A 13,693-nucleotide genomic window follows, 5' to 3' on the forward strand; every position below is an offset into this window, starting at 1 on the left:
TATCGGCACGGCACGATACGAAACCGTATCGTTCCGGCCTGAGACCGAAACCTCGGCACCGGTCGAAATTTTAAACCATTCTAGTGTATTGAGCAGGACCATTTAAGGTAGTTTCTTTTATACTGACTGCATAAAAGAACAAGACCTTTGTTATTATGGAAGTGTATGCTCTTAATCCTGATATAATAACATGCGCATATATTTAGTATTTATTTCTTTAATTTATCAGTGGGTGAGATTTAGTTCGATAAATCAATAGGCCCGATAAGTTGGGAAATAATATTATTTATAGTGTGTATTGTTGATTATAGAAGGAAACTGTGTCTTACAATCTAGGTTGATGATGTCCCCAAGAGGAACTTATAAGGATTGTCATGTAAACCCTGCAGGTGGACTTAGTCCGACATGACAATAAGGTTGAGTGGTACTACTCTTGGAGTTAGATATTAATTAAGTGAGTTGTCAGTAACTCATTTAATTAGTGGACATTCGATATCTTAAACACAGGGAGAATAACACACTCATAATAAGAAGGAGCACATATAGTAATATGGGATTGGTGCGGTAGTTCAATAATAACTCTTTAGTGGTATAAGTTATTATTGATAAACTCGAGTTGGGTATTCGGAGCGAACATAGGAAGCTCAAGTTCATCGGGAGACCAAAACCAATTCCTCCTCTCGGTTCCTGTCGTACCCTCTTATTTATAAAGTCTTATATCCACCCGAACCCAACTTTTTACCCACCTTAAGGTGGCCGGCCAAGCCAAGCCAAGCTTGGAGCCCAAGCTAGGGTCGGCCAAACCAAGGCTAGATGGGTTCAAGTGGTGGTCGACCCTAGCTTGTAGCCCAAGTGGGGTGGTTGGCCACAATAAAAATAAAAGGGAATTTATTTTAAAATCTTTCCTTATGCGGAAGTCATGATTTTAAAAGAGAGTTTTAAAAATTAAATCTTTCCTTTTATAGTTTCTACAAAGGATTAAGAGAAATGTTTGATATCTTTCCTTATTTGTAGTTAAAAGGAAGATTTTAATTTTTGGAAAAAACTTTCCTTAATTGTAATCATCCACATGTTTTAAAAGAGAGATTTTAATTTAATAAAGTTTCTTTTTATAACCAACCATGAAGGGAATTTAAAAGAGAAATTTTTATTTTAAAAATTTCCGGAAACAAATAAGGAAGTTTTAATTTTGTGTTTAAAACTTTCCTTGTTTGAGATCAATGAGTGGTCGACCATTAAAAGTTTAAAAGGAAGTTTTTAATTAAATTTTCCTTTTTAGTCATTGGCAAGGAAGATAAGGAAGTTTTAATTATGTTTAAAATTTTCCTTATTTGCCAAGACCAAAAAATATAAAAGAGAGGGTAGAGGTGCCTCACCTTACAAGACATCTATTATTCCTCTCTTCTCTTCCTTGGTGTGGCCGGCCCTCTTCCATTGCTCTTCCTCTTCTCTTCTTCTTTGGTGGCCGGCGGCATCTAGTCTTGGAGAGATTTTTGGTGGCCGGATTTTGCTTGGAGAAGAAGGAGAGATAGGAGGCATTGTTTTTTAGTATCCCTTGGAGTTTGGTTGGTGGCCGAAGTTCTTCATCTCTAGAAGATTGTTGGTGGCCGAAACTAGCAAGGAGAAGAAGGAGGCTTGGGTGGATTCTCATCTCGGTAGATCGTCGCCCACATGACGTCCGAGATAAGAAGAGGAATACGACAGAAGATCGTGAGATCTATAAGTTACAAAAGGTATAACTAGTTTTGTTTCCGCATCATAACTAGTTCATCTTTTGTATGGATTTTGAAATATCAAACACAAGAGGCTAACGATTCTAGGTTTCGGATTTATGATTCGATTTTGTGTTTCTTTTGTTTTTCGATCTTGTGATTCGATTGTTCTTAATGGTTAAACCTGGGGTTACTGTAAGGAGATTAAATATTGAATTTCGTTGAAAGGTTTTGTCTAGGAAGTAGTGGATGATCCCATACCCAAGAAGGCCTAGTGCCTCGCCATGTTTAACCTGGAAGTCGATCTCTGAAATAAATATTTAATCAAATTTGTAACATGGATGAATTTGGATTAATAATGTTAAGCATCGTTTGCGATCCAAGTCTAAACCTCTAAGAACAAATAAGTTAAATTTGGAATCAATAATGTTAAGTTCTGTTTGCGATTCCAAATTTAATTTCTAAATAACACAATAGGTTGTAGGAAAGGTTCGGGACTTGTACAAAATTTTTGTACAGGGAACCGGTATGATATTCCGAGTAGCAACCAACAGGTTGGTAGGCTCATATACCTTGCTTGCACTCGTTCAGACATTGCATATGCTGTGAGTGTAATTATTAGCCAATTCATGCATGATCCAAGAGAATCTCACCTTCAAGCTGCTTACAGAGTATTACATTACCTGAAAGACACTCCAAGAAAGGAAATTTTGTTCAAGAGAAATGAGACACTAGCTTTAGAAGCTAGAGTATTACATTACCTGATAGGCATACCAAGAAAGCGAATTTTGTTCGAGAGAAATGAGACACTAGCTTTAGAAGCTTACACAGATGCAGACTATGCAGGTTCTCTAATGGATAAAAGGTACTTTCCTTGTGGTAATCTGGTGACATGGAGGAGCAAGAAACAAAATGTGGTGGCAAGATCATCTACAGAATCAAAATTTAGTCATTGCTCAAGGATTATGTGAACTACTCTGGTTCAAGATTATTCTGGATGATTTGAAAATCAAATTGGAATACCCCATGAAACTCTATTGTGATAATAAGTTAGCTATAAATATTGCTCATAATCTTATTCAACATGATAGGACTAAGCATATTGAAATTGATAGATATTTCATCAAGGAAAAATTGAAAGAAGGATTAGTGTATATGTCATATGTCCCGTCTGAAGTACAATGGGTTGATGTGCTAACAAAGGGACTGAACAATTCTAGGATTTTAAGATCTCATAGTCAAGCTAGGAATGGAAAATATCTATTTCTCAGCTTGAGGGGAGTGTCAAACAGCTGTCACAGCTGTCACAGCCTATATAGATTTGACAAGTTGTGAACAGATTTCACAGCTTGTATAGTTGTGTTAAACAGCTGTGAATAGATTTCACAGCTTGTACAGAAATAAAACAGTTATGAGCACAAAGTAGAAAATCAAGGGATTTAGTTAGAAAGATATTAATTTCTCATATACAGAATAATTAGTTTCCTATTCTCTATTTTATTGTAATGTTGTATATAATGGGTATTCTCATTCTGAATGTAAACAATTTATTGAGTGATATCAATTCGATCCACATTTTTCACAATCATATCATGTTTGGAAGACATTAATGCACTATCGAGAAAGCAAAATGAGTGGTGTTATTTCAGACCTTGTAGTGAGAAAAGGAAAAGGGATGATCGCAACATCAATCAAGGGTGGTGATTGAGCTTTCTACAACAAACAAGGCATGGGATCATGCTTAATGAGTTGCAGAAGACAGATACAAGATACTGGTAGTTCAACAAATGAGGATGTGGTAGTAGTATTGTAACTGAGGAAGGAAGCTACTAGGTTAGGTTGTTTCAGGTTTCTTAAAGAAACGAAGTGATGGTGTGGAAGGTTACATTTAATGAGAAGGCAATGCTGGATGTGTGATTTTGTATTTCATTTTGAACAAGTAGAGTAAATGACAATGTGATCATGTTTCCATAGACAAGTGACTACCTTGACTAAGGTGCAACAACAAGAAAATCTTGAGGGGGGATAAAAAAAGAAACACTAAATAGGTAGTGTGGTACCATTTCATCGAACAAGTGGTATCCCCACAAGGGAATTCAAAAGAAGTGATCCTTTGACTTAGAAGAAAATTGCTTTCATCAAATGTAGAAAGTGATGCAGTATTATTCAAAAGATATTGTGTTTGTGAAGTGTCATTCAAACCATTGGTCCTCAGCCAAGATGATATTGTGTTGGTGAAATGTTTGGCATACCGATGTGGCATAGGTGGCACAAATTCAGAGGGCAGAAACAAGAAGAGAAAGGTGCTTAGCATGTGGTGTTAGTGGAATAGATTAGGCAGGATGGATAAAAAAAGGAGAAGACAACAATATACATGGAGGAGCGTCATCGAGTTAAAGGATATGGTTTGAAATCTCATACAGTGCCAGATGAAACGGTCTAAATGTATCGTACCAACACGAAGGTTCAAAATCTCAAACCATGTTGTAGTTTCAGTCTTTGACCAAAAAGATATTGTTCAAGTATTGTGTTGATGCTCCGATGCATGGCGTTGATGATAAATTAGGTTGAAGGAGGAAGGAGAAGAAACAAAGAAGTGACATTATCCATACTAAGTGATATTGAGTTTCGGTAATTTACTAAAATGATATGTTTCGACAATTTTGCTCGACATGGTACAAGATTTAAAACTATAATTAGTATGGACAATATCACTTTCCTATGTTTCATCTCTTTCCTTCTTCAACTCTAATCCATTACCAGCATCATGCATCAAAGCATCGACACAATACCGAAACAGTATTGTTCCAAAGACCAAAATTTCAGCACAACTTGAGATTTGAACTCTCGGTTCACCTCACCTTACCCTGTCTAGAGCTAGAAGAAACCTCACTTTGAAAAGTGATTCCTTGGAATCCTTGCACATGACCTCATCTAGAGTCATTCTGCAAGTGTCAATCACCTAAATAACAATATGTTTCGACTATGACAACCAACATGAAATACATCATGTTGAAATTAAACCATATATCCTAAAATAGTTACTCAAGCCGCAAGCAACTATTAATTGAAGTGAAATTAAATGAAATGGGGTGAATTGCAACAAATATTTATCTTTATTTCGTTGGTGCATTTACATAGATCTAAACAAGGTTTCAAGCTATCAAAGTTGATTGACTAACCACTTATCTTCAAAGCATGAGCTGTTAGGAAATGAATCGATCTTTATATTTATGTTCTTAATACTACCCCCTAATGTGTGAGTATACTTGATTTGAATAGCCTAATCTAATGTATAAATTAATGAAATAATATTATTGTCATTGGTAAGATTTCAACCGAAGGCCTTATTGCTCTAAAAAGCATGATAAAGTTTTTTGGCTTCCTAACATGGTATCTAAAGAACATGTCCTAGCCCCCAGAGGCTAGCGCAGTTGGTTCATGCAAGGATGTTGCTGTCAATAGGCCTGGGGTCAATTCCCAAAGGGTGCGGAATGTCTTTGCATGTGCTGTTGTTACTAGGCGAAGCCCCCGTAATTTACCTCCCTTCCCGACGGTGGGGGGTCACCCTAGGGGGCCACTGAGGTGAAGGTTCAACCTTTTTGCTGCCAAAAGAACAGGTCCTAGGTTGATCAATTTTAACACTAACAATGCTTCATTTTACCGTGTCAAGACATTCACAATGTACCTATTAGATCAATTTCTCATTTTTTGAGTGAGGTTTTGCCATGGTCACTTTTGCACAACTTGTTACTGTATTATTTCAACCTTTTGAGAAATTATTTCCATGGTTACTTTTGCACAAAAGAAACATCATTAAGTGAAAAGTAAAATGATTAAATTATGAGGCAACCAGACTTTAGAGGGTAAACACAATTTTCTTGAAGAAATGATGATGTGATCCAGGCATGACAAGCTTGGTCCAGTTTATAGTAAGTTAGATTGAAGTCGGTCGAGGTTCAAGAGTTTAATGATTGAATCAGTTTAACTTGAACCTTCAACTCACCCAACAATCCAACTTGTACTAATAAGGTTATTCCAAAGTACAAACTGGATCACCTCATGGTTGAAACGTGAATTTTACAATATCAAAGGATGATATAACATATTGTCAGAAAAAGAATATATGTATATATATATATATGAAAATGTTATGAGATCACTAGCAGTGATCCCAAAAACAAACGTCAAAGATGCTTAGTATTCATTTGTTGATCACAATGAACAATGTGAACTATTATATAGAAAATGTTAAAGCACATTCTCATATGAATTATTCTAATAAGGGCAACCAAAATATTAGATAAATTAAAATAACACATGCATTCAGTTGCACAAACTCACCATAAGCAGGTGGGTTTGCTATTATTGCCTGAGCTAAGAAAGGCATCCCAGAAATCAAATCAGGTTCTGTGCATGCTGGAAGTAGAGAATCAATTATTTCCTTAAGTTGCTTCCGTTGTACATTAATCTCTGTAGGAGCTGCTAATAAACCCTTGTTTCTAGCCATATCTGTAATTGCAAATGTTGAAATTTTGATCAATTTAACAAAGTGGAAACGACCCTTGGATACAAGTAATGTAAGAACACAATTCAAAGTTAACTGGTTGGCTGGGACTTGATTTTATTATTATAAAAACATAGATACGTCTAAATATATACATAAATGTGGTTTACAATTCTTTCAAAGTTCCTATAAAGCTCCTATAAATAAAAATAAACTCATTCCTCATTCCTTGTACCTTGGTTCATGGCAGACTCCCTATAAGAATTCTTCAAGTTAAAACCAAGGGAAAATATCATTTCATCTTAGAATGTTTATCGATTATTACAAAATTCCCTCTCAAGTTACAAATCATCAAAATGCTAATAGAGTTTTCAAACTTTTATCCTTCAACCATTAACATAATTACTTCAAGTTGGCAAATAACAAGGAAAAATCTGACATTATTCCACCAGAGTTGAAAACCCAAAAATGTCATTTTTTAGTGACTCACTGACAGTTGGGATTGTGGCAGCTTTCAATGAGTTGACACGGAAATGAGCATAAAAGATAGGTAGAAAAGGAAAAGTTACTGACAGAGGATGATGAAAAGCCTAGGTTCTATCCCTCACTCAGCCTTGATTTGGTCTTGCATGACAAAACATGAAAGATGGAGAAGACAACCCTGTGTTAGAGAAATCAAGGCAGACATAAATTGGCATATGTGATGCCACTGCCTACAATATAGTGATGTCAATCGACCCATTTTGACACCTCTACTACAGTGGGCGATGCTACATACAGTGGAGAAGACAATGCATGTTGTGGCTGAAGTCAACATGAAGGAATGCAAGTGTGTGTAGTGGCATTCACAAGTAAAAATATGGAGAGACAACCACTTCAACAGGATTGCTGTCACATTGGAATGGAATTGAACCAACACAGAGAAGATGTCATCAACAGTCCCCTAGACCCTCTATGAATACATCCACTGAAGAAAACTGAAGAGTAAAGATGAAGTGCTAGCAAAGAGGATATCTATGCATCTATTTCAATCTTCCTATTGTTCTTCCAGTGGTACCTATGCATTTATTTCTATCTTCCTAGTGCTCCAATACTGCAAGGATATAATGGGAAGAGAAAATCTTCTCCGCTCCTTGCTCTTTAGGTTGATCAAAGTAATCAATCCTGAATTATGTAATTAAATACATACTTTTACTATACATCTTATTCTCAACCAAACAAATGAAGGGAAGAAAGTACAGGCAATCAAACATAGAAATAAAGACTAATTAATGTTACTTTTACAAGGATTTTTTTCCCGTGAAAGAATAATCCCTGAGAGCTCAAACTTAAAAATTTTATGTTGTACAAAGAAAATAAACTGAAAAAATCATGCAGGATGACCGGATGACGAATGATTTTGAACAAGAAAATGTACTTTTTTTAACTGGAGAGTGACTACTTACATCCAGCCAGTATTCGAGGATCGCCGCCTAAAGGATAAAATTCCAAACCACATGACTTTACAAAAGAGCTGAAATTAACATGAGTTGCCAATCTAACATGATGACCAAACTCCTAAAGGAAAAAAAAAAATCATGAAGATTTTGTTGTCAGATGAGACTGCCAGAAAAATAAAAGCAGCATCATAGACTACAAATGAAACTATCCAAAAGAGAAAAATCTTTTGAGCTGAAGAGACAATTAAAATGCTTTGAAGAAATGAAATGCAGTAATACCGTAATGTCCTTTCATGCTTTAGTGAGCTCATTAATGCTAGAGTGAAAGACTTACTAGAGGTTTACATTTCAGTTTGACAGAATCATAAAAAAAAAACATTAGATTCTACTTGCACAAAATAATTTTTTTACTTAAACTAGCATGTGTTTAAGAATACACAGCTTCAAATCATGCAGCGCTCTCAAGAACTTTCTATGATGTGTATTTAGTAATTATGACAAACATATCCATGATATGCTAACATTGATTTAATTTTAATACTTGATACCCACAAGGCATAACATATTAGATGTTGATTTCATAACTACTAAGAAAGTTAAATGTTTTAATATATTCTAGCAAACCTCCTTTTAAATTTATTTTTATAAAACAATGATTTGTTTTGTCGCTCAAATATGACCTGACAAATTAGATAAACCATTGACAATGCCAATCTCTAGCCAATCCTCATATCCACATTCATGAAGGGAACCATGCTCATAAATCCAATTTATGGTAACAAAACAAACATAGTTGAGTCTCTAACACAACTTTTCCTATCTAGGATAGATAGAATAAGAAAAACCATTAAAAAATTTGATGGCCTGTTTATCTTGGAGGAGGAACAAAGGAACGGATGCATTGCGAGAGAGTTGAGATAAATTTTTTTTCATTTCCTTGGTGTAAAATTAGGGGAAGGATGGATTTCAAATCCATCTGAAATCGACGGTAAGATCTTTCCTTCCTCTCATGTCAAATCTAGTGAACCAACAACCCCTTTCTTTCCTTCCGTGCGAAATCTTGCAAGCCAACGGCTCGACAAGCTAGCGAGCTCACCGCCATAGCCTAGCCACGAGCTCATGGTGCGGCCAACCTGACAGCTAGTTCCTCCTCCCCTTTCTCTTTCTTTTTTCCCCTTCCCTACTTTCCTCCTTCCCCTTTTCCCCCTTTTCCTCCTTTCCTTTTCTAGTAGTGATTCTTTTCCACCCTTGATCTTTTTCTCTTCTCTATCCACCCTTTGAGACAATGGGAGCATGAATGTATTGGAATTCAGAGTGTTAATCTTGTACAAGGATGAGAAAGATAAACAATAACATTTATGAAATAGTACAATTTTTAGCTGAATAAATCACATGCTATTTTGTTAACAAAAAAGAGGAATTTTCTGGTTTGTTAGTTTATAAATATCTTCTTAGTTGCCACTATATCACTAGTGAATAACAAGGGAATAATCATTTCCAGTTGATCTCTGACATACATTGATAGTGCTAATGATCCTATATATCTGATTTAGTAATATATGTTTGTGTGTAATTTGGACTGGTGAGAGCATGTTTTATGCAAATCACATGTAGTGGCAATCACATGGCAAAAGAACCATAGTAACTGAATAAATTTTCATGAAAAACAACTTAATTAAAATCCGAAATAAAAAATAAAGGTTTGAACTCTTAAAGAAGAGTGTGAAAGAGAATAAAACAACATGCAAATCTATGTATATAGTCTGCTGTGTGCCTAACACATCACTCTACATATACTTTCTCAGAAATTCAAGCTCAACAAGAATTCATAGCAAAGAAGAACATATAGCTTAGCTAATCAAACCAATTGAATGTAATTAAAAACCACCATAGGGAATGCAACTACCAACCAGTATGAAAGTAATCCTGACAACAATCGCAAACTAGACCATAAAAAACTACTGCTGCACCATATTGTTGTAAAAGTATACTTGCCTGAAGTTTCTTTGCAAATGCTATAAAAGGTTGAACATCTCCTCTTGTTCCAACGACAAGTATTGCAATGTTTAGTCGTGGAATTGATTTTCCAAGGTCAAATGAAGACTCATTTATATCTACAGGTGTAGAACCAACAGCAGCAAGCTCCAACAGTTGTGATGCTACAGGAGTAGTACATTGAACATCCACCTTCACAGTACCATCATTCTGGATCTTTACCAAATTCTCAATCAACTTTTTCTGAAAGGTTGCGGTAAATTTATCAGAGGAAAGAAAAGGAAATAGTATCAAAAGAAAATCCAACCTCCACTTCCAGAAAAATCATGTGATTTTGAATATCACAAATATTATTTTATTTTGTGGGATCAAGAGATATGCTGAGTAGCACAAGCCCCCATTTTAATTAACTTCAAATGACTAAAGAACCTTTGATTATGGAGCAAAAGTACTACCGAATTTGTTAAATATTTGTATTAATAAAGTGGTTTATAATACTGATTGCATTGAGAAATAAACTTATGTTACAAAATCCATCATATAAAAAAATAAAATTACGACACATAATGAACACATAAGATTGAATCTACATACAGTCTGAAATGAAAATAAATCTGTCTTATATCATTCCAAGTTTACTTGCAAAGAACCTTGACAATTGTTAAAGGATGTCTAAACTAATACATTATTTGCTTAGGCTTAGAATCTTTAAGTTTGAATTTAGGAGGGGTTTTCTTTTGTCTAAATGGATAACTTGAAAAGATTCATTTAGGGGTCTGGCCATATTCACCAACAAGGTGATTGGGTGAGCTAAATTGGCAAAGACATACAGGTCTTCAGACTTATAAACATCAGATTCTTATCAATGTTGGGCCTTTAACCATTCAACAACCAAGTTCTTGAGGGGGTCAACTTGAACAAAAGCAAGAAGAAATTTATTTTTAGGGAATTTAAATTTTATTATAAGTTGTTTGAATTTGAATTCGATCCAGTTAAGAAATTTGAAAACCACTGAATAGCCTAGGAATTTAATTTGAAATTATTTGAATCGAATTCATGAAAAATTTAGATTTAATTGGATTTGACTTAGAGAAGTTTAAAGTTTGAAAGCTATTACATAGTTTTAAAAACAAAGACTTGAAGTTGCTTGGATTGTATTTGAAAAAAACTGGAATTAGCTTTGATATGATTTGGGAGAGTAACTTGACATGGTCGAAGTTAAATTTTTGGAAAGTTCTCATCAAGACTCATAGAGAGAGAGATGACGAGCACAAAGAAATATATTTTGATCAAAGTGGAGATATTTGGTTGGGTTTTAAAGATGTCCTAGTATAAGAGTAGTGGGCTCTTAGTCATGCTCGGCTCAAACACAGTCCATTGCCAAAAACAAAAAAGAACTTATGAATATGTCCACAAGGCTTTCTTGTTTCATGGTATTTTTAGTGGTTGGGAACCAAAAAAGATAGGGCATCCATACTTGGTGTGGCAATAGTTGAATGTGTAAGGCTTTAAGTTATATGAGGGAATATGATATCCGTATTGGACACAGGTATTTCCACAAAATAAATCAAGCAATGCAAATATGATATTGCTAACAGCCTGGCACTTTACCTTTTCGCTTTCTGGCAAGCTGTCCAATTTTAAGTCATACTTTGTTACTTTTTTTTCTGTCTTTGATCTTGATAAAGTAAAGTCGGGGGTCTTGTACAGCCGACTGCTACTATTATTGCCTTGCACTGGTGCTGTATTGCAATGCTCCAGTCCTTAAAAATAAGCAACCATGAACAAAAAAATGTAAGCTTTCAAAGTTTAAACAGAGTAGTACCATATGCAAAAAAAAATAAATCATCCTTTAATTATTTTCATAAGAGATGTTTAGACAGGAATCAATATAATTTTGATCAGATCAAGGAATAAAGAAAGCAAATCACCCTATCTACTATTATAACAGCAACTACATATGGAAGCACCAGTACACCAAGTATTCACTTGAAATGTAAAATAGCACAGAAAATATTCAACTGCTAATTTTACTCATAACTGGAACAGGATAAACAAGTTCAAACTGATCCAATTGTTTCATTGGAAGTGAATTTTTGTTGACTCAGTAGTAGGATTACAATTTGGGAAGCATAAATGAATTGACTGCTTTGTTTCATGAGCATACAAGGTAAGTAGCCAAGAAAACTAGAAAGAAGAGAAGGGGTATTCCTATTTCGTCAGATTCCATGTTCAGATTAGTCCAACCTCTGGCTTCATATTATAATAGAAAGAACAGTACAATGTAGAAGTCTGAACTCCAAATCACAACATTAACCAACTTCTCAAAAGAAGCTGCAGTTTATGTTGATCCTCTAACTGTCAAACAAAATTCAGGCAACCTATAACATAAGTCATTGTCTTGGGCTGGCAATACAGACCTATTCTAAGACTAATTGATGCTTGAGTCATTTTAGATTGGGAAATAACCTGCAAATCAGTTTATTCATTAATAATAGAATATCTATAAGCACAGTGCTTGCATTTACATGAACCAAATGCAACGACATGGAAAATTGAACAAAATGACACTCAGTTGAAGCCCTTCTTCGGGAATCAGGATAGCTCAGATCAAACAAATCTAAGCTCTATAGAAAAGGAATTTCCCATCAAGTAACTGAGAGTTCAGATTTCAATACAGGCCAAAAATGGCATCATCAAAGATGGAAAGTTTTAAGTTCAACATTGATAACTGAAGAGTGAAGGTTAAAGTTAGATATAAACAATTAGGATGATGCTTAACAACTTTTATGGCCAAGGTTATGAATCTCAACAACATTATCAAATAGAACATTTTCAGCCGTTATTTAAGTAAACTGTCATTGACAAAAGTTGATACAAACAAATATGAGATTTTGAGCATCAGATATCAATCGTCCAAAGCTCAATTTCATCAAAATATGGGGTTAAGCTAACAAGACAAAATATCCATGAGGGTATAGATGGATACTTAATCAAACCATATTATGATTTCAAAGATACAAAGGAACTAAAAGACAAGTGACTATCAATAACCAAAATTAAATATTCAAGAATCTGAATAAGAATTAAATATAAACTCGAGGAGGAGGAGCGGGAGGGAAAGCCTCACGTGATTCAGAAGAAAGTTCCAAAGGGCAGTCTGAAGGATAGCCAACCCCCTCCAAAGCAAATCCTCCGAGGCCGGGCTTCTCCCCGCTATTCAACTCCGCCTCCATCTGGGAGACTTCGTTTTTCGCCATTCCCCACGCAGCGGTAGCATCAACGCCGCAGATCGCCACGCGATTCCGACTCCAAAAATTCCTACAAGAACAGAGCCAATTTATAAATCGCCGAGCAGCTCTCTTTCCATCTACCCTAACACGAAGATTCTGCTTCAACTACCAGTCAGAACTGTACGGTCAGTCTACCAGAGCGCCCTAAGGGAGAAAAAAACACACTAAAAAATCTCCGTTCCTCCATGCGCCAGAAGACGATCCGAGGGGAGGGGAGGGTTCGAGTAGGGCGAGGCGTCTATATATAGAGGAGGAGAACTGGAGGAAGAAGGAAGCCGGGGGGCTGGCAACAGAGAGACGCGGTGCGGTTGTAAGAATATTCCGTTCGAGCGACGGAGGGGCCGTGCGGAAACCGCTCGGATCTGGTCTTGTGTCCACTTCTGGCGAGTTCATGAAAGGCCAATGGAGAATAGAAGCGATTAATGAAGCGATTGTCAGGCTGTCGCTGAACGAGACAATTGCCATTTTTGTCAAACTTGACAGTGACCGTACGAGCATCGAGTTGCATGGTGAACAAATATATAATAAATAATTCCTTATTTTTTTGTTAAATAATTTATATTTATCATTTTTATTTGGACAAAAAAAATCAAGGGCATCACATATTTAATAAATTGTCAAATAGACGGCCCCTTTATTAAAATCATCAAATGAACTATATTTTAGTAATATAATATGTTACTCTAATCAAAATTATAAAACATTGAATATTATTTATGATTAAAAAATTTTAAATTCTATTAAAAA

The 13,693-nt window shown here is 35.4% G+C and overlaps 1 protein-coding gene across 1 annotated transcript in view; it reads right to left on the bottom strand.

The window, feature by feature from the left end:
• The window catches only part of LOC121986138 (sterol 3-beta-glucosyltransferase UGT80B1-like), a 31,825-nt gene extending 18,470 nt beyond the window's left edge, over positions 1–13,355 (bottom strand). The window contains exons 1-6 of the mRNA XM_042539957.1: positions 13,056–13,355; positions 12,784–12,974; positions 11,265–11,416; positions 9,654–9,896; positions 7,665–7,776; positions 6,057–6,224 (exon numbers count right to left, since the gene is read on the bottom strand). Coding sequence (XP_042395891.1) covers positions 6,057–6,224; positions 7,665–7,776; positions 9,654–9,896; positions 11,265–11,416; positions 12,784–12,913 — 805 coding nt within the window. The 5' untranslated portion in view covers positions 12,914–12,974; positions 13,056–13,355. The remainder of the gene's footprint in view (positions 1–6,056; positions 6,225–7,664; positions 7,777–9,653; positions 9,897–11,264; positions 11,417–12,783; positions 12,975–13,055) is intronic.
• Positions 13,356–13,693: the final 338 nt, after the last annotated feature.

Source organism: Zingiber officinale, chromosome 5B, assembly GCF_018446385.1.
Source record: "Zingiber officinale cultivar Zhangliang chromosome 5B, Zo_v1.1, whole genome shotgun sequence".
Taxonomy (NCBI): Eukaryota; Viridiplantae; Streptophyta; class Magnoliopsida; order Zingiberales; family Zingiberaceae; genus Zingiber; species Zingiber officinale.